Genomic DNA, 26,645 nt, shown 5'->3' with positions numbered 1-26,645 from the left:
CAACAGTGTTCCAGCTAATAAAGTCTAACAGCATAAGAAAGAGATGCTGAAAGTATCAGATCTATTTGACGTGAAAGACTAGCATGCAAGTTACCTGTTTATCATGAATAGCCATATCCTTTACAGACCCATTAACACCAGAGAAAGCCCCAGTATTTACTGATGAAGCCAAGTCCTTCTGGTTAGACAATATGTCGAATAAGATTAAGGAACCTGGAAACAGGAATTAAAGTTCCTTTAAGAAAAATTTCAGATTTTCCTGTCCCTAAATACAAAGCAGGGTTTATACGCAGCGGTTACAGCAACGTATACGCTGATCAAAAGAGATCAATACACTACCAACCAACACACACAAGAACATGACCATTCTCAGCAAAAAGCAAACAAAATCTGCTCACGTGTAATAGCTTTATGCAGTATAAACTACCTTTCCTTAACCATCCTAGACTGCTTACCAAACTAGAAGAAAAGTCCCGGCCCAAACCCATATAAATGGCTTTACTTTTACTAAGGAGGTTGCCCACCTAACACGACACCAGATAACCCATCAATTTTTAAACGCAAATTAGACATTAAGTCTCCGTGAAGAAAACTAATGCAGGGACAAATATACACGTATCCAGGAAGTATGAACTTCTCACAAAGCTTTACAAACATAGCTATTGAGTGGTGCTTAATTTTTAGTTAGCAGTATTCTGGAAGACAGTCACGGCCTACCAGCTAACTTTAGTCTTATGCTTAACAAAGGTTCCATTTTCCTTAGTGTAGGAATGCTGGTTTTATCCTAAGAGTTTTCTAAATAATTACCTAAGCTGTGTCCAGCCACAGAGACTCCCCCTTTGAAGTCGGGGTTGCGACTCATGAAAAGTGCGTACAAACGGTTCATTTCCATCCCTACTTTATCCACAATCGTCTGACAGTAGGTGGGGCTGTTGTAAAACAGGATGTCGAGGAGTGTCTCATTGGTGAAGTGGCGCAGCCGTCCAATGCTCGGCAAAGTGATTTTTTTTATGTTCCTAGTAACACAGAAGCATTAGAGGCATGAATGCTTTTAAAGAAATGCAGGTAAGTACGTTATTAACTTTTGAAACAACAGTTTCTAAAGCTGCAGTCTAAATACCACAGATATGTTCTTTCCAGACATTTTAAAAAGCATATAGCTTTCTGGCCTGATTGCATATTCATACATCACTGTACTCTGCTGATAGGACGTATTTGATAAAGATACGGCTCCCTTTCCCCACCCTCCAGGCTGAATGGATGCCTGAAATAATCTCTTCTCTCTTCGAACGTTGATGTCACAGGGAAGTTTTGTGAGAAGATTGGTAAGAGAAGTGCAAAAACACTCCTAAAAATTAAAGATGAAAGGAAGTATGAGAGGGGAAGAGAGGCCTTAATGGGGTGAAAGACACAATGATTTGCAAGTTGGAACTCATGTTAATACTGAAGTACATTCCAAAACACTCCAAACTCCGTACTTTTATATCAGCCTGAATTCTAACTTTTGCCAGTACTCCCAGTTCAAATGCGTTTTTGAACTTTTACAGCTTAAAAACGAACAAAACAAACAAAAGATACCCATCAAAAAACAACGAGCTACTTCCATAAATGTAACAGGCAACATAATATTCTTTCTGAGAGAAAAAAAATTGGCAACACTATCTACCTGTCTGGATTTAGGCAGTTGCAATGGGATTATTAGAGAACTGAGAATGCCTCCATTAGCATTGCCTGGTTTGATTAACAGAATGAGGATCCTTCCTCATGATAATGCAAGGTTCCAATGAGAATACAAGACTAAGACTCTAGAAAATCAAGATGACTTGGACTGAGCTAGAACAGCGTAGAGAGCCTTAAACACTAGAGCACACTCCAACTGGTGCGGGTTCCTACCCCTGCAACCACTAATTCCCAATATTTGAGCAAGAGAAAATAGCTAGAAAGGTCAAGCACCAGGAAACATTTAAAAATAGATTTTAAAATTCTGTAACACTTCTATCCAAATATAGATACTATTTTAAAAAACAAACAGAAACCTTAGTCCAACTGCCTAGTCATAATCCAGGCACTACTCAAGGGAGACAAAGGGCTTCCTCAGAAAGAGCACCCTGAGGGCTCCTACTGTCTGACCTGATGAGACTGCAGAAAGGTACCGGAGAGAAAACTGTCCTCTCCATCAAAGTGTCAATTACAAAACAAAATTGTGATTCGTTTTGTGACCCAGTCATACATTTATTCATCTAGTCTAACAAGCCTATTAACTTCTCTATTTACTTCTGAGACAATAAACAACGTACTCACCTGTCTACACCTGTTGCATCTCCATGTAGAGAGCTATGCCAGTGAACTGGGAGGAATTCCACCCTGCTCACTTTACGATCCTCTAAAGATTTCTTGAAGTGAGTCTGTAACAACTTCAGAGAAACAGTCCTAAAATCATCAACTGTAGAGAAGCAAAGTCATGAAAATCCAGTGGTAACAGCGCTCAAGTAACACAAAATTACAGGTATTCTCTTTCCCTCCCCCAATTTCAACAAGCAATCAAAATACAAATGAAGAAAATGGCAAAGCAGAAAAACTTTTGCACATATTACTTCTGTAGCTATAAGAAAGAATTTTTTTAATTGTCTTTTTAGTAAGCTTCATTTAAAAATCACTAAAAATGCATTTTTACTTCATGACCAGACATGGCCTTCTTAATTCACTCAATAGTCCTAGAGTATATTAAAAACACACAAACAACAATGACCAAAAACCACCACTCTGCAAGTCTAATACGGAGGAATTCATAGCAACAATTAAAGTTGAAAATTTGACAAAACAGATTCTACTTTTGGAAAATAGCTGGGGGAAAAAAACCCTACCAGAAATTGAACTTAACAGTAAAAACCTTTTCATATATATATTTTTTGAAGACATCTTTATTTGATTAAGAGATCTACTTTTAAACAGTTAAGAATAAAACTGCCAACTAAACAAGGAAAAACTTACCACATTCAACAATGCTTCTAAATCTCAAGTCACATACAGGACCTATGCCATGAACCATAAATACTAGATGGTCAATTTGGGCCATTTCTCCTGGAGAGAGAGAAAAGGAAAAATTCTGAGTGCCAACATTTACTGCAGCAGTGAAGCTTAGAATCAAGCTACCTTACTTGCTCCCTAACACCTATTGCATAGCATGGGGCCAGGAAACCACGCAGCCCACAAGACTGCTTTGATCAGAAAGCGGCACCAAATAACCTCTTGCAAGCAGCTCAGATGAAGGAGCAACCTTAACCTTTACGCTCTAGACACAAACAGTGCATTGCTGCTCCACCCACTCCTGTCCAGCTCCTGAACTGAACCGAACTGACAGCTGAAGCTGCAGACCCCCACGCACTAATCACATACCATCGGGAATGTCGTCATGGTCATCATCAATTCCACGTTTTACTACCCTTGGTCTTGCCTGACCATCTTGAGTGGTGCCCCATTCATCTGGCGTGGCAGAAGGTTGGAACTGAACTATGACCTGAAAAAGAACACGTTTTCCGATTATAAACACAAAAGACACATACGATTTGTGTTGGTAGTCTAAAAGCATTGCGTGGTTTAACATGCTTTTTGTTTGATTGCTTGACTTGCATATGAAGCTCAAATGATTTCTTCAGTTAGCACACATGAAAAAAAAAAGTCTTACAAAACCCTATGGACTATTCCACACAGCTTCCTCTAAGCCAGACTGTGAAATAACACAGATAATTTTCATTATTTTGAAAAGCAACCACATGACTTAAAGTAACCACTAGCTGAAGGTGCTGGCTTGCTCAGTGATTCTGAACAATTTTAATTCCTCAGGCAAGTATTATTCAGGCTTCTCTTCCCGGGACTCCAGTGCCCACTGTTCCTTAGCAGATGACTATTTTTTTGTGAAGAACCTGACCACTATTTACAATTATTCTATCTCAAGGCAAAAAAGTGAGCAGTACTTTTCAGGAAAGGAAAACATTTGAAATAACCTAGAAACCCTAAAAAGTGATGAATTCCATAGCATGACTCTTCATAAGACTTACACTGGCTTGGTACAGTCTGACACTAAGTGGTTTAAGTGCTTCTTCTCTAGGGTTATTACTGGATGAAATTTCTAACCCTACATTAACGTGTGGTTGATGTAGGAACAACCCTGATTTTTTGTTATTTTCAATTTCATTTATTACTGCATCTGTGATAAGGGAACAGTTAACAACACTAGTCAATAAGGCCGAAGTCCACAGTTTAATCACAAGAGACTACCAGCAGAGCAGTTATAGTATAAAAAAAAAAAAGCTTTAAAGTTATTCTAGAATCACAGAATATCCCGAGTTGGAAGGGACCCACAAGGATCATTGAGTTTAACTCCTATTCTACTTTCTCATGGCCTAAAAATAGCTGCAGTGGAAGACTTCTCATGACTTCGATATGCAAAGTAATTTCCTTCGTTAGATTAACGACCTTCCCCACATGAAAGCTCTTTGTTTTAATTACCTTCCCTTCGGTACAGACTGTCTGAGGTTAAAGTAATTTAAATTGCCTCCTGTTTGCTGCCAGTTATTCTTACTATTTCAACTAATCTATACCCTTTTTCTTTCTAGATTTCAGAAAGCGCTTTTAATCACGTGACAGCACACTGAATCAAGCAAGAGTTCAGTTTCTATAAGCATTATCATCTTTAATGCACACATATCCAAAACAATAAACAAGTAAATTTCAAGCAAGACTAACACCGCATTCACTTTATGCTCTCATCCATGCGTGCATTCACCCCTGATGCATTCTGTGAAAACCAATTGCCAGAACCTATTACCTTGGGATTATGCATAACAATTGTCTCCCCATTTGGAAATTCAAGTCGACGGTGCCATTGATTTGTAGTTACAGCCCTTTTATATTCTGCCTGCAACAGAAAACAAATTACATGAAATCAGCACGCCTTCTCAGACGGATTATTCTTTGGCCCTGTGTATTAGCTGTAATGTTAAGGTCATAATTTACATAGGTTTATTCATTCAAAAGTGTCACAGGTGAAGCACTACACAAGTTGATTTTACGCAAGAGCACTGCAAGACCTGCACGTGAGAAATGCAGTTTTCTAGCCACTCCACTTCCCAGGATTTGCTTAACTATGTTTCAGAAAGCACATTTGGGAAGTCATTGTAATGAAACAAGAGGAGGTAATTCTAAGGTCACAAACACAAAGCGCTTCCAAGTTCTTCATGAAGTTTATGTTACAGTAATACTAACCTCTAGCTTATCACTGAAATCCTCAGTGTAAGGAATAAAGCGACTGTCCTTGTCTCCCTTATAAAACCACATGCACCGTCTCACTTCAGAAGGCTCTTCGTCCCAGTAGACAGCTTTCCTCATTCTGTCATACAGGTACACATCATAGCGTCCCCCGTCAGTGCTCAGGACCACGCTCTCAGGATCAGGCTGGACTGTGACACAAAAGCCATGCTCAGTTACAATCCTAACATAGGCACTCTTTTTTCTCTCTTTCTCGATAATAAGCCATTAAGACAGATATTTATCTTATGGAAGAGAAGTTTCAGACTCTCAGGCAACCAATGTGTAGCTACTAAAATGCTTCCATATGCTCTGTATGTCCACGGACACATACACACAACCACACACACAAGCTTTAAATGACTCCCAAATCATAATATTTACTCCAGTGTTGGCACAGTTTAACAAAAAAGGAATGAGAAAACGGTAAGTAGTACATGTGCAAATGCGATATCCATTAGGGATGTGCATCTTCACACTGACAGCATCGAGCAACAGATAATTTGCCACAATGTATCCACAGTAAGTGTCACAAAACAGATCTTTGAGATATACACTAACATTACTCCTTACTGCCAGGTCATTCTTTCATATGCAAGTGACGTTACTATCTTCTGTCTAGTTTCTTTCGCTCGCCTCTGAGGATACAATTAAAACGCTCACAACTTACCAGAATTATAGACTTCCTCTAGTTTTGCAGAATCCAGAAGGCTGAATGGCATCCATACTTGCTTGTCCTCCACCTCCTTACAGTAGAACCAGTGCGGCTGAACAGGCTCATATTGGTTCTGCAGCAGAACAGGAGGTGCCGGGACCAGTGGACCCGCTGGCCTGGGAGCGGGGAGCTGCGACTGAGGCTGGGGAAACTGAAAATACATTGTTAGCCCCTCGACCCTACATGGTTGCTTTTTTACATAACTGATTTATCTTTTGTTACAAAGGGCGTTCTGAGCCTTTACTTCTAACATATTTTCCAAGAACATTATCTTTTAATCAAAAAATGTTACAGACAAGTTGTCCACTCTGTTATGTTGTGGAAACTTACACGTTAACCAATTAATGGATGTGAATTTTCTTCCCACATATACTGTTGAAAGCTGTTACAGTCTAGCACCTTGCTCACTTAAAGACAGTAAAATGTAAAATATTCTCTTATGCTTTCAAAACTCAGGCTGACCTTTCTTCTGACAGCCACCAGATCTGACAATGAAAACATATTACGTTTAAATGATTAATAAGAACATATTTAACATTTTTGCATAAAGAATAATCGATTTTAACAAAGACTACCCTCAGTAATAGCTCTCTTCCTGCAAAACGATCAGGAAATGCAGGTTTTAAACTTCAGCACAGCCTCAGTGATCCAAGTAACTGATTTTGAAAGGACTATAGTTTACGCAGTGCTGATGGCATACAAATTGCACAAATATCTCAGTACAATTAACAGCAAGTGATGTCAGCAGTAAAAACTGCTTTGGTCAATACATTCAAATAAACTTAATGAAAAATACATAAAATCGAGCAGAAAGAAGTCCTGAAATTCTTTTAAACTCCAGGTTGTTCAGGTTTTGCTGCCTTTGCTATGTTTATTGGCACTATATAATCTCTCTGTTCCTTACTTACAGTAACAGCAAGAAAGCTCAGACAAAACAAAAACAATTTTTGTCATCTTGTTTCATGGAGAACTTGTCAGGTTATTACTAACACATTCACATTACTCTGACAATGATATTACGAAGGTAATAAAGGATGGAGATTAACGCTTTACATCACACACAATCCTTGACCAGTGTGTTTCAAAAAGCTTGCTGATAATTGGTGTGACTTGGACCGTAACTTCAAGAAGCACCAGCTTCACCAGCAAAATCAGCTTGAAAAGGTATTTTCAGCTCATATTTTGTGAGAGCTTAATGATCTGATTTACATCAGAGACACAAACAATGAGCTAGCACAGCTGAAATAGCAGCAAAGTGTGGTAACAGACTGGAACAAGCAATAGAACTTCATAACCTGGCTTTGTTCCTGAAGTCAGAGGCTCACATACCTACAGCACCAGCGTACGTTCACTTCAAAGATCGGGATGTTTTCCTAAAGCAATAGTTCCAGGCTAGTTCCAGTTAAAAGATTTTGCTATAGGAAATAGTTCAAGACTCTTCTGGTCTTTTTTTTTTTTTTGTTTTGCTGTGTTTTTGTTGTTGTCGCTTTTTCCTTTTTGGGGAATGGGGTGGGTTTGAGGAATCTTTAAAGTAAGATAAGCAATTCAGACAGGAAAGCGTCTGAAATTGTTATATTCTGGTTCCACCGTGTCAGGAGCAAGTTCCTTACCTGCATCAATGACCCTGGAGGTGTCTGGTACATCTGCGCAGGTGGTACAGAGGACGGCGGGTGAGCAGCTTGGCCTGGCGTAGGACTCTGCTGCAGCTGCGGCGGAGTAAGGTAGGGGTTAGCTCTGCTGCTCAGGGTGGTGTGGCGGTAAGGGTTATACCCCTGCGGAGACGTGCCGTGGGGGAGAGCAGAAACATTTGCAGGTGGGGGACAGCTCTGCTGAGGAGTCTGGTAAGCCGCCATTCCCCCCTGTGAAGTAGGTGGTGCGCCGTAAGAGGCCTGGGACTTGGGAACGTGCGGTGAGAAGGCATTTTGCCCATCCTGTGGCCCAGACCCAAGTGGAAGTGAAGTTGGAGGCCTGGAGAAGGCCGGCGCTCCAGCAGGCGGTGCAACAGTTGTTAGGGGCGGCTGTCCAATGCTTCCAAAGGGATCGCTGCTGCTAGGTACTTGAGAGAAATAGTTGAAAGTCTGTGGTGGATTCGGGCTCGCAGTGGTCTGACCCAAGAAGCTGTCCTCTTCACCAACGTCTGCAGAATCATCTGCAAAAACAAGAACAAGATCACTAGAGATGTCCTGAGAGGTTCAAACCAGTCAGTATACATAGACAAAACGTTCTGTAACATTACCAGCTATTTCCAAAACTCTACTGGACCCCATAAAGCCAAAAGAATTACAAATCTTAGATATCCTTGAAGATTAAACGTGCCATAGCGTGAAAACAAAAGCTGCCAAGTCTTCAAGAACATTGAAAACAGACGACAAAACTCATTCAGTACATACATACAAAGTAACAAAAGCTAAAAGTTTGAAAAAAGAGACCCAAGTATGACTCAAGTCAGGACCTTCCCAAGCCAGTTTTAGCAAAGAACTCTGCTTCCAGGGCACTAAAATCCCTTTCAATACCTATCAAATGCAAAAGCAGCTTTGGTTCATTTCCTCTTACCATGAAACCAGTGACTAAGCATAGGACTTTATGCTATAATTTCTAGACTTCCAAGACCTAATTCAAAACTAGGTCTTCAATTCCAAACAGACCATGCCTACCAGTTATGGCTCTTCGTGGATTAAGGCCATTCTCACCCGACCCTTCAGCAAACTTCTCACAAAGTTTCCCACTTGATTTGCACGGTGGCCAAAATTCATCACTCCAAGTCATTTGACAAGTGAGACTTATTCCAGGTCTGTCTGAAAACCCTACTCTAGACTGGCACAAGAGGTAAATCTCTGGAGCAGAAAATTAAGTCCCCATCCTGCATAATTGCAGGAGAGGGCTTAAAATCATGCAAGGCCATAACTGTCCTTTTGCATCACAAGAAAGTACTTAAACCAGCTCCTGGGCAATTACAGTTTTCTGCAGTGACCCAGTAGCACCTGGAAAGGCAAGGAGGCTGATGTTCTCACAATAAACTGAGGTGGACCTGGGGCGGTGTGAGTGTCACTGCTGAGGGAACAGCACCTTGCAAGCAGCCAATACAATTTACAGAAGTCTTAAGAGTGTTGTCACTGCTCCAGCAGTCAAATAATCCCCAGGCAGTGGGCATGAAACCACAGAGCTATCCTTGCTTCTCTGCTACTCAGTCCCCAGCCAAAGAGAGAGACCAAACATCTCTGCAGCCACATGTGGCCAGTAATAAATGTCTTCATCTACAGCCAACAGGAATACAGAGTACCAAGGGAGCAGGGGGGAATCCACAGCGCAGTCTCCCTGGGAAGCTGCAGTTCTAATTAATTAACAATAAAGCAGCAGCTGCCATGATTAAAATGGACTATTGTAACCATCTTTTATTTAGCTGTCTTTTCAGGTGGCATCAATTTCAGGCAAGCATCACCTGTACCTACCATTTTCTCTTACTTTCACCTGTGGTGTTTTATGCTGCTTTGAGGAACAAACCCCCAAATGCCTGTATGTGAATCATCTTGTGCAGAACATTAAAGCCATTTATGAGCAATGACCATTAAAAATTCAGGCCTCTGGATCACCTCCTGGCTACAAGTAGAATAGCCATTTGTACTTAATAAAGGGTCTTATTTTCATGATTAGAAGTCTCTACTTCCCTTCATACTTCATAAACACTGTGGAATAGAGAGAAGCAAACTGCACACCTCACTGCCAATTCTCCACTTTCCAAAATAACCAGTAGCAGAGCAGACAATTCATCTCACCGCAATGTCAGATCATCACAAACACACAGCAACATGCTGAGGAGTTTTCAAGGCCTTTACCAAATGCACATTCCCAAACAACCTGAATTTCAACTAGGTTTTGGAAATTTAGTCAAACCATACATTTCCTAGAAAAAGGGATTGACAACAATAGCATATATACATGCATACACACTCGCAGTTTTCAGATGCAGCACGTTACTTTCTACATTGCTTTTTTCTAATCTGCAAAATCTCCATTGAAACATATGCACAGACTGGCAGAAAAAGCATTTAATACAAATGAAAAAAAAAATCCTGTGATTCTGCAGCTTTGTCATCCAGGGCAGTATTCATCTCCTACACAGAACAGTTTTTCTTCAACAGTGACTGTGTGACAGCCGCCTGTACGCCCCTCACAGATGGTACCTCGTCACTCACAGACTGCCACCCGACAATCACAGGCAGCAGAAGTCCACTTCCTCGCTGGCAGCGCTCCTACACTAAGGAGGTTGGTTACTTCGTCTGCATTTGAACCAGAGAACGTGTCTTCTCTCCTCAAACTGCACAGCCCAAAGCACATAATACTCCTTGAGATATAACAGATTAACACACAGCTTCCAAACATCAGCTCTCAGGTGGATGGCAAACAATTCCTGAGACTGATCCCCATTCCAATTTAGGATTCAAACCCTAGGGCTTGTTCCTTCCTGTTTCAGACTGTGATGCAAGATGCAAACTGCTCTACGCAGCTAGATCCCTATGACAGCTGGCTGGACAAAGGGGGAAGGCGAGGGACCACAGAAGCAAAACATAACAGGAAGGGGGCCTTTCTTGAATAAATACAGGATGTGGCATAACCTTGGTAGACCTTTGGCACGGAAATTCACTCCAGTTGCAAGACTATGGACCTGCATCCAACCTAAACTTAAGTGAAATGGAGAGCACACAGTTAATCACACCGTATTACAGAAATCCTATCAACAGATTTTCTCCCTAGCTAGTCTTCTGGAAGCTGCCACATGAGAGTTATCCATGCAGCGCTACCTTCCAGACTTGCCATTAAAAACTAAAACAATAAACAATTTATATTTGCAAGAAAATATAAGTACTGAACAAACGACATTAGAAAATGCATCAGCGAGGTACCTCAAATAAGTAGGAATAATATTCTAACGCTTCTGTTCCCTCTCTCCCCCAGAAAACATAGATCTAAAGAACGTTTTGAAGCCACACTTAGCAAATATTTGTTAAGCCTACAGAGACGTATCCCATTTATTTCCTGATGCATTAATACTTACCCTACCTAAGATAAGACAGTGTTGAAATCGAGGCTTGGATTTTGGACTCAATATGTACCAATCCAATAAAATTTAAAATAATTAATGTCTAGATGTCACCTACAGAAGCACCAACAGCTTTCAGCGGCTGCTGCACGCCTCCGGGAAGGAAAGGAGGAGGACGACGAAGAAAAGAAGGAGAAGGAGGAGCAGGGCCCCCTCTCGCCCCCGGTGCCCCCACACCGGTCGCTGCCACCGTGTCCCCCCCAGCAGGCACCCGGCAGCCCCATTCCCCCCTCACCCCCCGCCACCTACCCGCTGCCAGCAGAGCGGGGCCCGGCGGCGCGGCCGGGGCTTGGCTGACGGGGATGAAGGGCACCGTGAAGTTGAACTCGGTGGCGGAGGAGGAGAAGAGGAGGTTGGTGCCGCCGCCACCAGCCCCGGGCTTCGCCGCCGCCATGGCTGCGTCCCGGCCACGTCCCTTCCCTGCCACCGCCCAGCCCCTTCCGCCCGCCTCTGCCCGCCTCTAAGATGGCGGCCGCGGGCCGGGCGCGGCGGGAGGAGGTGGAGAAGGAGGAGGAGGAGGAGGAGGAGGAAAAGGCGGGCTCGGGTAGGGCAGCGCCGCCATTGCTGCGGCTGCCGCCTTAGGAGGAGGTGGAGGAGGAAGAGGAGGAGGAGGAAGGCGGAAGCTGGAAGCTGGCAGCCCCCGTGCTGGGCTTGCGAGCGGGACTCGGTGGCAGCTAGAGCGGCGGGGGGACGGCGGCGGCTCCTTCCTGGCTGGCCGCCGCCATGCCGTGCGTGGCCGACTGGCTCAACAACCCCTTCAGCATCGTGCAGGGCATCTTCGGTGAGCGCGGCCGGCCGGGCCGGGCTGCCCTGAGGGGTGGCGAGCCCCCGGGGGCTGGGGACGGAGGGAGGAAAAGGGGCGGGCAGGGCTCGGGCAGGGCTCGGGGCTGCCCGGAGGCTGCGGGCGGGCAGCGGGCGGCCGCCTCTTTCTCCCCGCCTGAGGTGAGGGGCGGGCGGCGAGCCGCAGGGGCTGTCCCGGCCCGGGGAGCGGCTCCTAGCTTTAAAATAAAAAAAGCCGAAGAGGATATTTGACTGGGGGTGTCGGTGCTGCTGTGAAGTGCTCTCTAGCCAGCCTTGCACGAGCACACGGCGGCTGGGGGCAGCCCCTGGGGGCGTCAGTTCTCTGCTCTGTACCTGCCCGCATGGCTCCCTGGCCACCGTGCACCTGTGAACGCTGCCAGGGCTCTTCGGTGCTAGGCTTGATCTTAACGAAAAGGACCGTGAAATAAAAAGAATTGCTTAGTGACCACGCAGCGGAAGGTGGTCCCTCGCTTCCTCCAGTTTCTAGCAGGGTATATGGCAGTGTTTCAGAGCCCTTCTGCATTTCCAACAGCGTTCGTCTTAGTTTGCCTAAAACGGGGTAAGATAAGGAAGTCGGTACAATTGCAACACCCCTAAAGTTGTCTAGAATTAAGTCATTTGCTCAGAATACGCATAAGTGTTTAAACTGCTTACTAAGTTAACGCATTTCTGTTCAGCATTATGCTACGTGATGCTAACGCTCATGTAAATGTGTCTTGTTTTGTAGCCCAAAATCTTCCGAATTCTGAGTGGGAAAAGAAGGTAACTGACTATTTCAAAGAGAAATTAAAAGAAAATAATGCTACTAACTGGGTAAGGTTCTTTTTTGTCATTCTTCTAGAGTTATGGAACTTAGGAATAGCATTCTTTTTATCTCTTAATTATTCAGGTGACCTGTTTTTAAGAAGCTCTTCCTTCTCATAAGCGTATTTCTACATTTTAGGCCTTTGTGATACAGATTAAAGCAACTGAAATGTAAATGACCTATGTAAAACAAAGATGTAAAATTCTAATTGAAACTGTAGAAGCCAATCCACTTGACTTTAGTGTACTGTTTTGCCCTGGGCCATAACTGCTAAATGCTGCCTGTTTGTAGCATCATCCAGTAGATGGCAGGAGCTGACAAATACTGTCGCTTCTGAAAGCGTTAACACTGGCCCTGTTAGTCTGCAGTAAGTGTTTGTACACCACGAGTTTCTGAGCTGCTGTTCATAAACCCCTTCTCACATGACCCTTTACTGCAACGCTGGAAACTTCATGTGGGTTGAAGAAATAAGTGCTTAGACTCTCACATTTGAGGAAAAAGTACTCTCTGCTAAAACTGGGCTTTATTAGGCTGGGTCAGGCCTAGGTCTGGAAGTTCAGCAGGGAAGCTGTGCTTTAGGTTTAAAAATAAAGCATGCACGCTTGAGTTGTACTGGTGACTTTTTATCTTTTTTTAAAGACTATGGCAAAAACGGCTTCCTGGAACATCACTAAGTGGGTTAGAAAGTCTTGTGTCAAATCTGTTCTACCTAGGGCTAAAAAAAAAAAAGTGAAAACTATTTTTGTTCCTCTGTCAGTGAAAGTATTCTGTATTTAAATTTCAAAGACAGTTTACATCAAAGTATAAATGGCAAATTTGTGTTAAATTTGCAGCATAAGGAAGGAACTAAAAGCAAGCTCTCTTAGTCGCTTATGATGGAGCATAGTCTTGTTTCTTAAACTGCTATTCCTTATAGGGACACTTCTGTTTTTTGCTGTTTTAATATTAGATGTGTTTTTTCAAGAAAAACTTTATCCTTAAAATGGGAAAACTATTCTTACAGCAAGTCCCATTATTTCAAGATATACTACATACATGTGGTTTTTTTTTTTTTCTGTTGTCATGTTAGCATATGTGAAAAAGAGTTGCTCAATGTGAGGGATTTGGAAATTGAAATGCAGGTTTTCTGTGGGCTTCTGTTATAGAAATTGTGTTTACAATTGCTACAGTATCACCAGTATGTAATGTGTTGTAAAAGTGCTGTTAAATAAAATTAAAATAGGTAAATAAAATCCAATTTAGTAATTCCCAGTTAAAGAGTTAGTTTAAAAATTTGTTGTGGAGTTCACATATGCTTTCAGTGAACCAAAATGCGTTTGTTAATAGTGTAGTGTTGGGATTGAAAAAGGAATGAGACTGGTGCCCACAGAAGCTGTGGCTGCCCTATCCCTACAAGTGCCCGAAGCCAGGCTGGATGGGGCTTTGAGCAACCTGGGCTGGTGGGAGGTGTCCCTGCCCATGGCAGGGTTTGGAACTGGGTGGTCTTTAAGGTCCCTTCCAACCCAAACCATTCTGTGATTATAGTTTTGGAACTAGAAGAGTTTGGGAACTGTTAGTGTATGATAACACTAATTATTACCCTTAACAGCTATTGCGGAAACTCCTAATGTTGAGATACATGCGCTTTGTTACTGCTTGAATTATGGCACTAGAAATGGGGGGGAAAGTACCCAAAAAATACAGAGTGCGCTACCTGATAAGGCACTGAATTGTCAGAGGCAATTAATCCTATCAACAGAAACAGTTAGGAGTTTTAGCCAAGGAAAGGAGCAGTAGGATGTACCAGATAAAAATAAGTTGGTGACAGCTTTTGTGATGGTTTTGGTGTACTTCAGGGCACTTCTTAGTAAGCCAGTTGTTTAGACCAAGCTCTCTTTTATAGGTTCCATCGCTGAATGATGTTCCCGTACATTACCTGAAGCCCAACAGTTTAGTGAAATTTCGCTGCATGGTTCAAGATATGTTTGATCCTGAGTTTTATATGGGAGTATACGAAACAGTTGACCCAAACACAAATGCACGTGTAAGTGAAAAACCAATTATTTCAGTAAATGCTTAGCATTTTTTCCGTTCTAGTCTTTGTATTTCTCTAGTTTCTGAGTTAAATGTATGGAGCCTCGGCACTATCTGATAGTAATTCTGTTCATATATTGCAAATGGTGTCAATGATATATCACTGTTTATAATTCTGTTGGGGAATTTGGGGAATAAAAAATAGTTTAAAAAATGAAAGCTTCAGCAGTATGTCTTTGAAGAACTTAAGACTGCAGTAATTTTGATATAAATTATTCATACACAGGGTGCTGTCAGAAACAGAATGATTGCGTTGTCTTTTCTCCTCCTTGACAGGTTTTGCATTTTGGTAAATACAGAGATGTGGCGGAATGTGGGGTAAGTTACACAAGTTTTATGAATTTTGAGATGAAATATTGGGCGGAAAGATGCAATTTCTAAGTGCAGTGTAACTTACTTGGTGGTTATCAGTGGATTCTTGGAAATACTGTTCTTAAAACTCAAAATCTCAGGTTTGGACAGCAGAGTATTCCTAACTGCTCATGCGCATTCTAAGTTCAGCAGGCTTCCAGCTATTCCTGTTGCATTTAAAATTTGTTTTGCTTGGGTGGGGTCAGGGAGAAAGCACAAAAAATCTTGAAAATTTCTGCTATGGAAAACAACTAACTTTTGGTAGTAGAGTGCTGTTAGAATCAAAACGTTATAGATGCAGACTGTTTAGGTTCCCTATTTCATGAGAATGTAATAGCGCGTATTTGTTGAAAGTTCTGGCTAAGTAACCGTATCTATGGAATTAGTTTTAAAAACAAAAAAAACTGCTCTAATCAGATTTTTAGTATCATCATTTCTGTTGGTATTGTAGCCTCAGCAGGAAATTGATCTGAACTCCGCGCAAACAGTCACCTTGGAGAGACAGACATTCTACTGCGTTCCAGTGCCTGGGGAATCAGCATGGGTGAAAGAAATATCTTTTTCGTCTGGGCTAGTGCTGTTGTTGGTGGGTTGTGTCCATTTTCAACAAAGCCTATGATTGCTGTGCAGTTCTAAAGCAGGTTAATTACGTATCTAAAGAGATGTCATCAGTGTAAAGGTTTGCATCACTATTTTAATATCTTGTTTGAAACAGGATAATCGCATTTTGTTACCAAAGCTTATTTTGCCTGGATTTTCTCAACTGAGTATGGTGTTGTCCTTAATCCTCAATTTTACGCCTATATCAGTGCAAGCCAAGCTCGAGTTAGTCCTTCAACATCCTACACACCAAGTCGCCACAAGAGGAGCTATGAGGAAGATGAGGATATGGAACTGCATCCATCAAAGCAGAAAGAGCAACATATAGGTAATACTCAGAACTGATGACTGGGTATTAGGGTATTCTACCAGAATTTGCAGGAATTTCATGTTTAGAAATTGAAATGTTTTCAGTTGTTTGAACCAGTAGCGTTAGTGCAACCCTCATAACTAACTTGGTGGCTTTGTTGAAATCATCAGCGGATGAAGTAGTGTGGGAGAGCCTATGGTGTTGTGCTTGGATATTGTATGACTTGTTGGTATTAGTTTGTAGAGTTAGTAACACGATTCCTAAAATAAACATTTTGTTCAGCAGCACTTGTGTATTGCATTTCCTAAATGACAGCACGTTAAGGGATTTATGGCAGCAGGCTGAAATTTAGGAGTTCTTATTTAATTTCCAACTGTAAAGTGGATTTAAAGATAATCTGGAGAAAATCACAATTTCTTCTGTCTTACTGTGTGTGGATGTCACTGTGTAAACTGAGGCCAAACTGCATCTTAATTAGATGATTCTTTGATGGAAACAATAGTGCACTTCTAAATACATATCCTCCAGGCTTCCCTTTTTTAGCTCATGCAAGATTTACTAATCTAAATTTGTAAGGGAACCAGATAAATACCAGATTCTTTGTATCGTCCTGAGGAAAGCTAGAAGTAACCTTTGAAGATGATGATATTTCCAAAACTAGCTGAGTTAGGATGATATGCAATGCCAGCTTATTTTGTGAGCTGTTTGTTTCAGTGCTTTTCTGTGGAGATGCCACCTAAACAAAATCCAAACCCATGCTGGTCTTTTTTTTTTTTTTTTAAGACTTGGGCGAGCTGTCTTTAGAACAGAAAAATCTTCTTCTCTTCTTTTGAAGAGAAAATGGTTTAAAATTATCAGACCAATTAAAGGAATAAAAATGCAGAAGCTATTGCTTTCTTTTATTTGGTGTTTTATGTCCATGTGGTTTGTTTGCTGAATTTTAGGGTTTTATTTTTGTATTTGTACTGGTTTGCAAATGTTTTATTAGGTAGTTTAGACTGTTTTGTCTTCGTATGTAGACTGATGAATTGCAGCTTAGATTTTTATAGCTTTGTTACTGCTGAACATGTAATGAGGTTCTTAATGTAATCTGTTGTGTTGATTTATGGTCTCACCTTTAAAAGTATCTAGCTAAACTTGAGATGCAGGAAGATACCTGCCTGTGCAGTCCTACAAACTTTAGAATAATTTAGCTGATGCAGTTGAGGCATTACATTTTGAAAATCAGGTTGTTTGGTCATGTTTTACGAAGACTTTGCTGGTTACTAAGAGACACGGATCTGCATGCACATTCCTGCTTATCTTGGTGAAGTAAAGTAGGTGAAACTTTTCTGTTTTGAGGCAGAATATTCTCTGTAATATACTGCTTTTTTAATATTTTTTTCCTCTGGCTTCTTGTTAAATTAGTTTAATTTTTTGTTGCTTGCTGCAGGAAGTTGTTCACTTTGCATTTCTGTTTAAAGAGCCCATGAATCCTCTGTTTTTCAGGCAGTGGAGGTGATATCCATGGATGTGGGGAGCCAAAGAGATTAGAAACTGAAGCTTCTGCGGGTCATCATCTCATTTTTCCCAACTGCTCCCCTCCTCTTGACTTAAATTTTCCATTGCCAGGAGAGAAAGGACCAGCGTGCCTCGTAAAGGTAAGACAAGCAGAGAGATGATGAGCCTGACTGTGGCCCCAGTAAGGCAGGCAACCTGAAGTTAAAGTGCAAGTAGTCCTTAGCTTATAGGCACTGTTGTCTTTCAAGTCCAAAAATCTTGTTTCTACAAATAATTGTATTATTTCTCTTCACTACTGCTCTCTTTAAATTGCTGAAATCATTCAACAGCATTCATTGGATCTTCTCTGCTCTTGCTGCTCTTGTTGAGGGGCAGGAAGGAAGTGTTACCAGATGTTCAAGTATGGAGCTGATGCTGGCTTCTGGTTCTTTGCTTTTAGGATCTGCCCTCTTAAAGAAAAAGTTGTGATAAAACAAGCAAAAAACCAACACGCTAGACGCTTTTGTATTGTATTTGAAATAGTCTTTGATTCTTTGGCATGCTGTATTGAGTATGAAACTTCCAACGCACAACTTCTCTCTCTGTGGCAGGTGTATGAGAGCTGGGATAGTTTCAAAGTCAATGACGTTCTGGAGGTGTATGGCATTCTGTCTGTGGATCCAGTGCTGAGCATAGTGAACAATGAAGAAAGGTAAGGCTTAGCTGGCGTGTGATTCTGAAATGCAGGACGTTTTTTTATTTTAATGGGCAAAATATTTTTGGTTATCCCTTTAATACAGACAGGAAGGTGTGTAAATACCTAAAAATAGCACTGAAGAGATGAATTTTGTTGCTTAAAAGCTTGATATGGAAAGCATTAGATCCACAGTCCTGTAAACTGAAGTCCATTGTACTTTGGTACGTCCATACCCTTGGATACATGATGCGTTATTTTCTAGGTGGTTGTACAGTCTGTAAAGATGAAGTGCTTCTGTAGCTAAACATTCTGTGAGCTTTCATGCGTATTTAACATTCAGTGAGCAAATGAATAGGGAACAGAGCTTTAAAATGAGAAAATATGCTTTTAAAATTTGTAATTCCCTGAAAGTTGTTACCAAAAACAGTTCAGTAAAATAATAAAAACAAACAAAAAATGTATTCATAGGTGGTGAAAGTGACCAAAACGAGTGTAAATCAGGATGAATTTTTCATTAATTAAGCTGTACCATATTATACTGCTGGTAGAAACTTCCGGTTTCACCTGCTGTTCTGTTATTACTTACTTGACAAAATACAATATAACCCAGAGAGATGCAAGAAATCGATTACTAAAATAATCTTAACAACCTATCTAACACAGGTACTATTAATGCCTTGAGCCACTGTGCTTCAAATAAATTATTCGTGTTGGTAACTTTATCTTTTTGATAAGTACAATATCAGGAGTGCAGTGTGAGTCCTTTACAGTGCCAGCTTCTTAAAAGGAACTCGGCCTGGTCAGCTGCTTTTGGTTATCATCTTTCTGACAGAAAGCTAATCCTGGATTGACAGCTCAGTTGGTGTCATAGATTTATTTATTTTTTCCTGCGTGTCATTCTGTCACAAATAGACAAAGTGGCAGTGTTTAGTGATATTTTCAAATGTGAAGATGCTAAACAAAGAAGTTTCTTTTAGTAGAAAGAGATGGCAGTCTGTCAGCAGACTGCTGAAGAAACCTCGAAGCCATGAAGCCTTTCAGCTTTTAAGACCTGTAAAAGTTTATCAAATTTATTCTAAACTTCACTGTAATCTGATAGAGTCACCTTTGGATTGTAGCTTCTACATAACAAATGAAAACCACCTGGAAGAGATTTTTTTAAGGCATCATCAGGAAGGCCTAAGCTTGTATATCTGAACTTTTAGGAGGTAATACCTGCAAGTTTGAGTTAGGTATACTGGGATTTTTTTGCTCAGCCAATGATGAAGCTGTTAAGTGACTGTCCAGAAGATTTCATTGTCAATTTCTAGAACCCAGGTAGAATATGAAAATCCCACAAAGGCATACACAGACAAATGTAATAGATTGTTACCTTATTTATTGAAAAGTTGCTGTGGAGGCTTTATCCAGTGCTTGCTGGGTGGAACAGTAAGTAACATTTCATGTTAAGCTGCGTCTTATTAAGTGGTGCAGCAAATAATAAATGTGGTCTGTTGTTGGGTTTTGTTTGGTTGTTCGCTTGTTTTGGTTTGGTTGGTTTGGATTTTTTTCCCATAAAAATAAGAATCAATTACTTTATGAAAATAATAGGATCCAACTTCTTTGATCAAGCACGCTTTGGTTGTTCTGTATTGTTGGTTATGTAATTGTGGTTTAGTATTTATGGTGCTTACAAAAATCATAAAGATGACAGTTCTTGTGGTTTGAGTACAGGAGCAGTTGCCAGGCATTGGGAGCGGATGTTGGGAACGCAGACACGCTGTGTTTGTGGCATGGTCCCAGCTGCACGTGGTCAGGTGGAGAAGTTTGTGTGGAATGTTCTGAAGTTCAGTTGTGCTCTGCCCTTTCCTAGGGATAACTCCACCCTCGATCCTATGGAGTGCATGGACACAGCAGAAGAGCAGAGAGTACACAGTCCTCCGGCCTCCTTAGTCCCCAGAATCCACGTGATTTTGGCACAAAAATTACAACACATTAATCCATTGCTGCCTGCCTGCCTTAATGAAGAGGAGAGTAAAACCTGTGAGTATCTGAATTTGACTTCATTCTATGTACACGTGAACGTGCACTTTGCTAGCTCATGTGAACAAATACTTCTTGCCAGTGATCCATGCACCTCTGAGCAAAGCTTTGTGTTTAAATCTTTCTAAATGGAGAAGCTGTTCAATACTACAGAACTGGAGAAGACACAAATGTCTGTGTTAATGCAATGCTTATGCTTTTTCTGAAAGAAATGTGACTTAAATGAAACTTGCTCTGGATAAAGCCCAAAGACTTCACCAAGTTTTTCAGCTGTAAGATTGCTTACGTTGCTTTCAAATGGAGTAGTGAATTGCTGGAAAACTAGATTTCCAATGTAGCATAACCATGAAAATAAGAAACATACAGCGTAAAGAATCGCGATACTGCGAAGATAAAAAGGCAATTCTGTTCTTAAGTAACTGTGCTGTTCTTTGTGGCCTGTATGACTGCTACCCAAAGCCAGTGATACTCAGTGGGAAACTAATGAATGTTTATTTTTCCTAGACTGCTTTGGAGTAACCGTTTTTCTTCATCTAACTGTTACAGAAAGTAAGCTTTTATGTAGAGGAAAGGGGGTAAGGAACAGCACATTTTCTGATATTTGTTGTCTTCTGCTCTTTTAACAGTTGTTTCTAACTTCATGTCTGAGCTGTCACCAGTTAGAGCAGAGTTGCTTGGGTTCCTCACACATGCCTTCTTGGGAGACAGTTTGGCCGCCGAGTACCTTATATTGCATCTCATCTCCACAGTGTAAGTGTTCTGGTGTTGAAGAATTTCTGTGCTGAGAATTTATATATTCATCTTTTAAGACATTTCCTTTTGAGGGGTTCTTGACCATTCTGCAAATGAGTGGCAGAAATAGTTTAAATATTATTCCAGCAGTACTTTGTCCACCTAAAGTTGTCCTGTTGTAATAGACGCAGTAAATATATTTCATTGTCTGAAATACCAAAAGTTTTGGTAAAAGGCTAGTTCCGTGTTGGTATATCCGTTCAGTGTTGCTTTGAGAGTTGGACAAAATCTCCAAAATAAACAAGTTTAAGCAGAGGTAGGGAAAAAATCTTTTTACCACTAACTTTTTGTTGAGTAGGACCTATGACTGGCTTCTCAAAGCTGGCATTTATTATCTTTACTTACTAACTGCAATGGTTATTGTTTAGGTAGTAGAAGGTACAGAAAGGTGCAGTCTGGGACTGTGTTTAATTAAATGTAGGCATTTAATGATAAGTTCAAGTGACTCATATTTAGCAAGCAGTAGAAATTTGCCACCCGAGCTGATGCTGTAGCTCAGTGCGCGTGCATTTTGATCTACCTTCGTTGCTGATTAAAATGAATTTGCTTAATGTTCTCTTATGTTGGCTTAAACTGTCACTGGATGAAAGAGCGCCATCCTTTGACTCATGAAAATTTCAGGTGTGAAACTTCAGGCAATCTGTTTTGAATGGATTATTTGGTAGGTTTTAATTTTAGACTTTCTTCAGAATGGATTCCAATTTTTTTAAATGTAATTTGTATACAAACCACTTGTTCTATGGTTTTCAAAAATCCCATTTTGCTACAAAGTGAACGACCACTAGAGGAAGTGTTTAGACAATGCTCTCAGACATAAGGTCTGATTTCTATTTTTTGTTGGTGGTGGTTTTTTGTTTTTTGTTTTTTTTTTTGGGTGATCCTTTATGAAACTGGCAGGCAGGTGGGTCCTTGTGAGTCCCTTCCAACTCAGGATATATTAGACGATGTTTTCAAACCAGTGTATGAAAAATCTAGTACAGCACAGATGTCTAATAAAAGTCATTTCAGAGCTGTGAGTGGAATCAGCATCTTACCTTTGTCATACCTACAACTGATGTGTAAAAACCTACCAAGGTACTTCTCAGCATCAGCAAGACAAGTAGTATCAGCATAGATCCGGTCGTAATGCTGCAGCAGCGTAATCACCAGCTGGAAGGCTTTCTGCTGGCTTTGTGTACAGTCTGCCCAGAACCTTTGTCCCTAATTCCCATATAAATACGCATACTTCAGTATCAGTATGCTTTTTTTTACGTATGCACTTTGTTCTCTTGGGTTAGACTGTGAATGCTCTAACACTTAGACTAGAATGTGTTTTCTCTCTTAGCTGTATCACAAAAAAAAAGTTGAAATTTGTCAAGAATGGGGAGAAGAAATACAGTAAGAAGAGGGAGAGGAAAGCTGAGGGCAGGTAAAGGAAACGAACAAGCATAATAATTAGGGAAATTAAGCAGTAAGAAAGAAAAAGGATGAAGGAGTATTTACAACAGAACACAAGGAGAAGAGAACATATCACGGGATCTCAAGCTCTGTAAATGTACTGCTTTTGTGCAATGCTGCAAAGCCTTCCGAAGCAGTGTGCAGCCTAATTTAGCTCCTCGGGTGCTGGAGAAGGAGGAAAAACAGGACTGTTACTATGTATGTATTAGCATTGAAACCCTGCTAGCTATCAGAGGTGGCACGCAGCACTCAAACTGAGTGGTATCTGCGATCACCGTGCTAAGCAGACGCTTGCCTAACTTGTTTTGCTTTTGGTTCAGTTACGCAAGACGAGATGTGCTTCCTCTGGGAAAATTCACAGTCAACTTGAGCGGGTGTCCAAGGAACAGCGTCTTCACAGAGCACATATACCGCATCATCCAGCAGCTCGTTCCAGCAGTAAGAGCAAGGGCATTATAGTCTTGTAATGTTTTCAGTCATAAATGCTGGGCAATTGGTTCAACCAGATAAACTTAGTTAAAGGCAAGCTCCTTAAACAAAGGTCGTGATAGCCATCTAAAGGGCAGATAAAAATGGAGATATTTTATTTTGCCTTTCTGGATTGATTTATCTAAATGTATAGAACACTTAATTATCGTGTGCTTACTGTTCATACCTGAGTCTGTGGATACTGTTCTGCAGAAAGTTCATCGTAATTTGATTTGGGGCCATAATAATAACATTGCATCAATAACTTATTGGTGGTTTTTTGGTTATTCTAGGCGTGCAATACAGGCATTATATTTGAGTTCTTAACAGAATTATTTTCCTTTAGGAATCGTTTTTAGGCACTTAACATAAATGGATAGGATAAAATATGTTCTGTGGCATGGTAACAAGTTTTGTTTTGCTTGCTATGGAGGTTCACAGTTGCAGCTCATGCTAAAGGAAAAACTACTTACTTACTAGGGACGTTGGAGGAGGGGAAACGCACTGATGAGTTTCTTTTCCCGTTACAGTCCTATCGCCTACAAATGACAATTGAAAACATGAACCATTCACGATTTATCCCACACAAAGACTACACAGCTAATCGCTTAGTCAGCGGAGTCTTGCAGCTTGCCAGCAACACTTCCCTTGTAGTAGATGAGACTCAGCTTGAGCAAGGACAGCTTGACACAACAGGTAGAGTGTTTTTGTTTCTTTAATTAAAAAGTGTGTATGTAGACAACAATGTTATATTTCAAAGACAGTAGTGCTAATTGTGTCCCAGCGATCATTTTCTATTACAGAACTGTTGGTTTCCATATCCTATTTTGGTGTTCAAAGTAGTGTGCTGCCTTCTCAGACAACTTAGAACATTATCTATTTTTTTCCCCAGCTGTTTTTGCTTTCTGGAAGCTTCTGGTATTTTGCTTGGAGGTGCTGGTATTGAGTCAAAATGAATAGCTCTTCAATGAAAAGTCTTACACTTAGTTTTCCCAAGAGTCCCTTTACTGGGAAGTAATCTCTGTCCTAGACCACACATGGCTGATAATGAAACAAGATGGTGCCCTGCTTAGTGTAGGTGCATTGTAGAGTACTCTGGACAGCGTATTTGATACTTGATGGAAGAGGCCACTGATTTGAATAAGTCTTAGTCCAAGCTACCATTAGAATGGTTTCAGTTCCACCTAGCGGTTTTAGTTCCACCTAAGACAAGCCATTTCTGCAATAGTTTGACAAGGTGATATATTTTTCAACTGTCCAGTCTTGCTGGCTGGCCAATCTAATGATCTCTCTCCAGCAAGGCTTTTTTCCTTAGGCTGTTAATTCACATTTGTATTCTGTCACATAAGTCATAGTGCTTTGTCCTCTTCTGAGGAGAAAATTTTTCTCTGTAAGTAGTTATCTGGCTCTGTAGAACTGGTGAAAACCTATTAACACTTAAACTAGGCCAGAGAAAATTTAGACTTAAAGAGGTGTTGATTTCCACCTCAATAAATGGTTGTGTCTATATGGAAGACAGCACAGACACATGCACACACACAAAAAAAGTTTGCAAGAATTTTTCTAGAATTCCTTTTTTTCTTTTTTCAAGATTTTTTTTCAAGAATTCCTGTTCATTAAAAACTCTGGGAAGGATCAGGTCTGACACTTAAGACCATTTTTCAGAGAACTTTTTCTTGCTTTTCTAGGTGTACATAATGTGAAAGCATTGGGTAATCTGATAACTTGGCAGAAGGTGGATTATGATTTCAGTTACCACCAGATGGAATTCCCCTGCAATATTAACGTTCTGATCACCTCAGAGGGCCGATCACTCCTACCGGTATGGCAAGGTCATCTTGAATTTGGGGAATCATTACAGTTGGTAACTACTTAAAACACTGAGCGTACCATTCCAGGGACAAGAGAAGGCAGGGGAAATGTTTCGTGGGTGGTGGTGGGTATAAGAGATTCACCTTCCATGCCTCGATTGGAGAAAAAGAAAAAAATACTGATGGCACTGTCTAATGGCTGAAGTTGCTAATGGATATCGCACCAATGGGTAAAGTCTGCAGATAGACAACTACTCTCGAGGCCTTCCTGTACAGCAGCTTCTGCGGGCATGGGTGTGTGAATGAAGAGCAACAGATCTGGCAGTGACCCTAGCAAAACTGCGTAGCCTAGCCTTACACATCTGACTGCTTGCTTTCTAGCTTTATGACCTGAGAAGTTGCTCTTGCCTTTAAGGAAAACCAATTCCTGCTTGAATAAGAACTTCACGGTGGATTTCATAAATGGAATTGTTAAATATTTTTAAAAATTACTTTAGTTCTGGGAAATAGTGAGTTTTGTTGCCTTAGAGCTTAAATAAATCTTGATGTGAATAAAACATGATGTGAAAAGGGATGATGTGTGATTCTATTTTTCAGTCAGATTGCCAAGTCCACTTACAACCACAGATAATTCCACCAAACATGGAGGAGTACATGAACAGCCTCCTAACAGCAGTGCTCCCTTCTGTGTTGAACAAATTTCGAATCTACCTAAGTTTATTGAGGCTGCTCGACTACAGTATATCTGATGAAGTGACCAAGGTATGGAAGATTTCATGAATACCCTTTCCATTGTCTATTTGCAAAGAAAGCACCTTAAGAGAATGTTATTGTACTTGCCTATTGCTCTCCCTGGCAGTGATTGTTGGAAGCTTTCTTTAAAAATCAAAAGCAGTTTCTTGCCCTGAATGTGAATTCAAGGGTGTGTAGTCGTATTTCAGTGTATACTTTATATGCATCCTGCTTTGTAAAACTCATTTTGAGAATGATTACTTTCAAAGATGAGCTAGGCTATTTTTACCCCAGCTGGCTTCCTGACAATGTTTCTCCTGTAATTTAAGGATAATTATGGTGTTTAGCTCCTTGAAGGCTTATCTGATATTGAAGATCCTTTTTGCCACTCAGTTATGTGCTGTTTTGTTTGTAGGCAGTAGAAGAAGACTTCGTAGAAATGCGCAAGAACGACCCTGAGAGCATAACAGCTGACGATCTGCACAGAACCCTGCTGGTAGCAAGGTGGGTAGCAGCGTGGTCAAACTGAAAGCTTTCAGCAAGCTGGAAACAAACCAAGTCTGTAGTTTGATGATAGTTGCATGAGGCTGGCTAGCAAACAGAAGATGGAATCTGTGATTCTTAATTCAGAGTATTTGAAGGCAGAGTACTGCCTTCCCTCTCTTCCTGTGCTTTCTCTTTCATAAGAAAATGAAAGAAAACTGGTTTTGTGCTTTTGGTATATCAAGTGTGACAGCCTGAACGTGCTCGTAACTGTTGTTTCTGCTCGTTTAGGTTCCTGTCTCTCAGCGCAGGGCAGACAACGCTGTCAAGAGAGAGGTGGCTGAGAGCCAAACAACTGGAGGCACTACGTAAAGCCAGACTTCAGCAGCAAAAATGTGTTAATGGGAATGAACTCTAATGATCTGTGGATGTCACTGAGAATTTGTGTAATCCTACATGGAACCCATACTAAATTGGGATATTGTTTATACCAGTTTTTTTGTAGATAATTTATACCAAAATGTTATGGATATTTACCCATGCAGTCTGAACACACTATCTCTGTTCAGCCACTCAAACATATTTTATGAAATTTTTTTGGAGCCTGTTTTGTAATTGAGAATTGGTAACAATGAGCAAATTGTTTGATATTAAACTTTAATAC

At 40.8% G+C, this 26,645-nt stretch overlaps 2 protein-coding genes across 2 annotated transcripts in view; one reads left to right on the top strand and one right to left on the bottom strand.

The window, feature by feature from the left end:
• The window catches only part of LOC121073593 (SEC23 interacting protein), a 25,029-nt gene extending 13,329 nt beyond the window's left edge, over positions 1 to 11,700 (bottom strand). Inside the window, exons 1-10 of the mRNA XM_040564611.1 lie at positions 11,370 to 11,700; positions 7,633 to 8,171; positions 5,978 to 6,173; positions 5,266 to 5,459; positions 4,829 to 4,918; positions 3,397 to 3,517; positions 2,992 to 3,081; positions 2,302 to 2,443; positions 808 to 1,016; positions 95 to 213 (exon numbers count right to left, since the gene is read on the bottom strand). Of these exons, the coding sequence (XP_040420545.1) occupies positions 95 to 213; positions 808 to 1,016; positions 2,302 to 2,443; positions 2,992 to 3,081; positions 3,397 to 3,517; positions 4,829 to 4,918; positions 5,266 to 5,459; positions 5,978 to 6,173; positions 7,633 to 8,171; positions 11,370 to 11,514 (1,845 nt within the window). The 5' untranslated portion in view covers positions 11,515 to 11,700. The remainder of the gene's footprint in view (positions 1 to 94; positions 214 to 807; positions 1,017 to 2,301; positions 2,444 to 2,991; positions 3,082 to 3,396; positions 3,518 to 4,828; positions 4,919 to 5,265; positions 5,460 to 5,977; positions 6,174 to 7,632; positions 8,172 to 11,369) is intronic.
• Positions 11,626 to 26,645, top strand: LOC121073594 (minichromosome maintenance complex binding protein). The gene is made up of 16 exons (XM_040564612.1): positions 11,626 to 11,901; positions 12,649 to 12,734; positions 14,609 to 14,749; positions 15,076 to 15,117; positions 15,602 to 15,703; positions 15,949 to 16,078; positions 17,549 to 17,700; positions 18,151 to 18,251; positions 20,089 to 20,258; positions 20,885 to 21,008; positions 22,808 to 22,925; positions 23,486 to 23,651; positions 24,644 to 24,777; positions 25,364 to 25,528; positions 25,914 to 26,002; positions 26,273 to 26,645. The coding sequence occupies exons 1-16, from the start codon at positions 11,844 to 11,846 to the stop codon at positions 26,397 to 26,399; spliced, it is 1,905 nt and encodes a 634-aa protein (XP_040420546.1). The 5' UTR covers positions 11,626 to 11,843; the 3' UTR covers positions 26,400 to 26,645.

This window comes from Cygnus olor, chromosome 7, assembly GCF_009769625.2.
Source record: "Cygnus olor isolate bCygOlo1 chromosome 7, bCygOlo1.pri.v2, whole genome shotgun sequence".
In the NCBI taxonomy this organism is placed as follows: Eukaryota; Metazoa; Chordata; class Aves; order Anseriformes; family Anatidae; genus Cygnus; species Cygnus olor.
The sequence above is the reverse complement of the archived record's forward strand: the minus strand, read 5'-3'. Positions and strand labels throughout refer to the sequence as shown.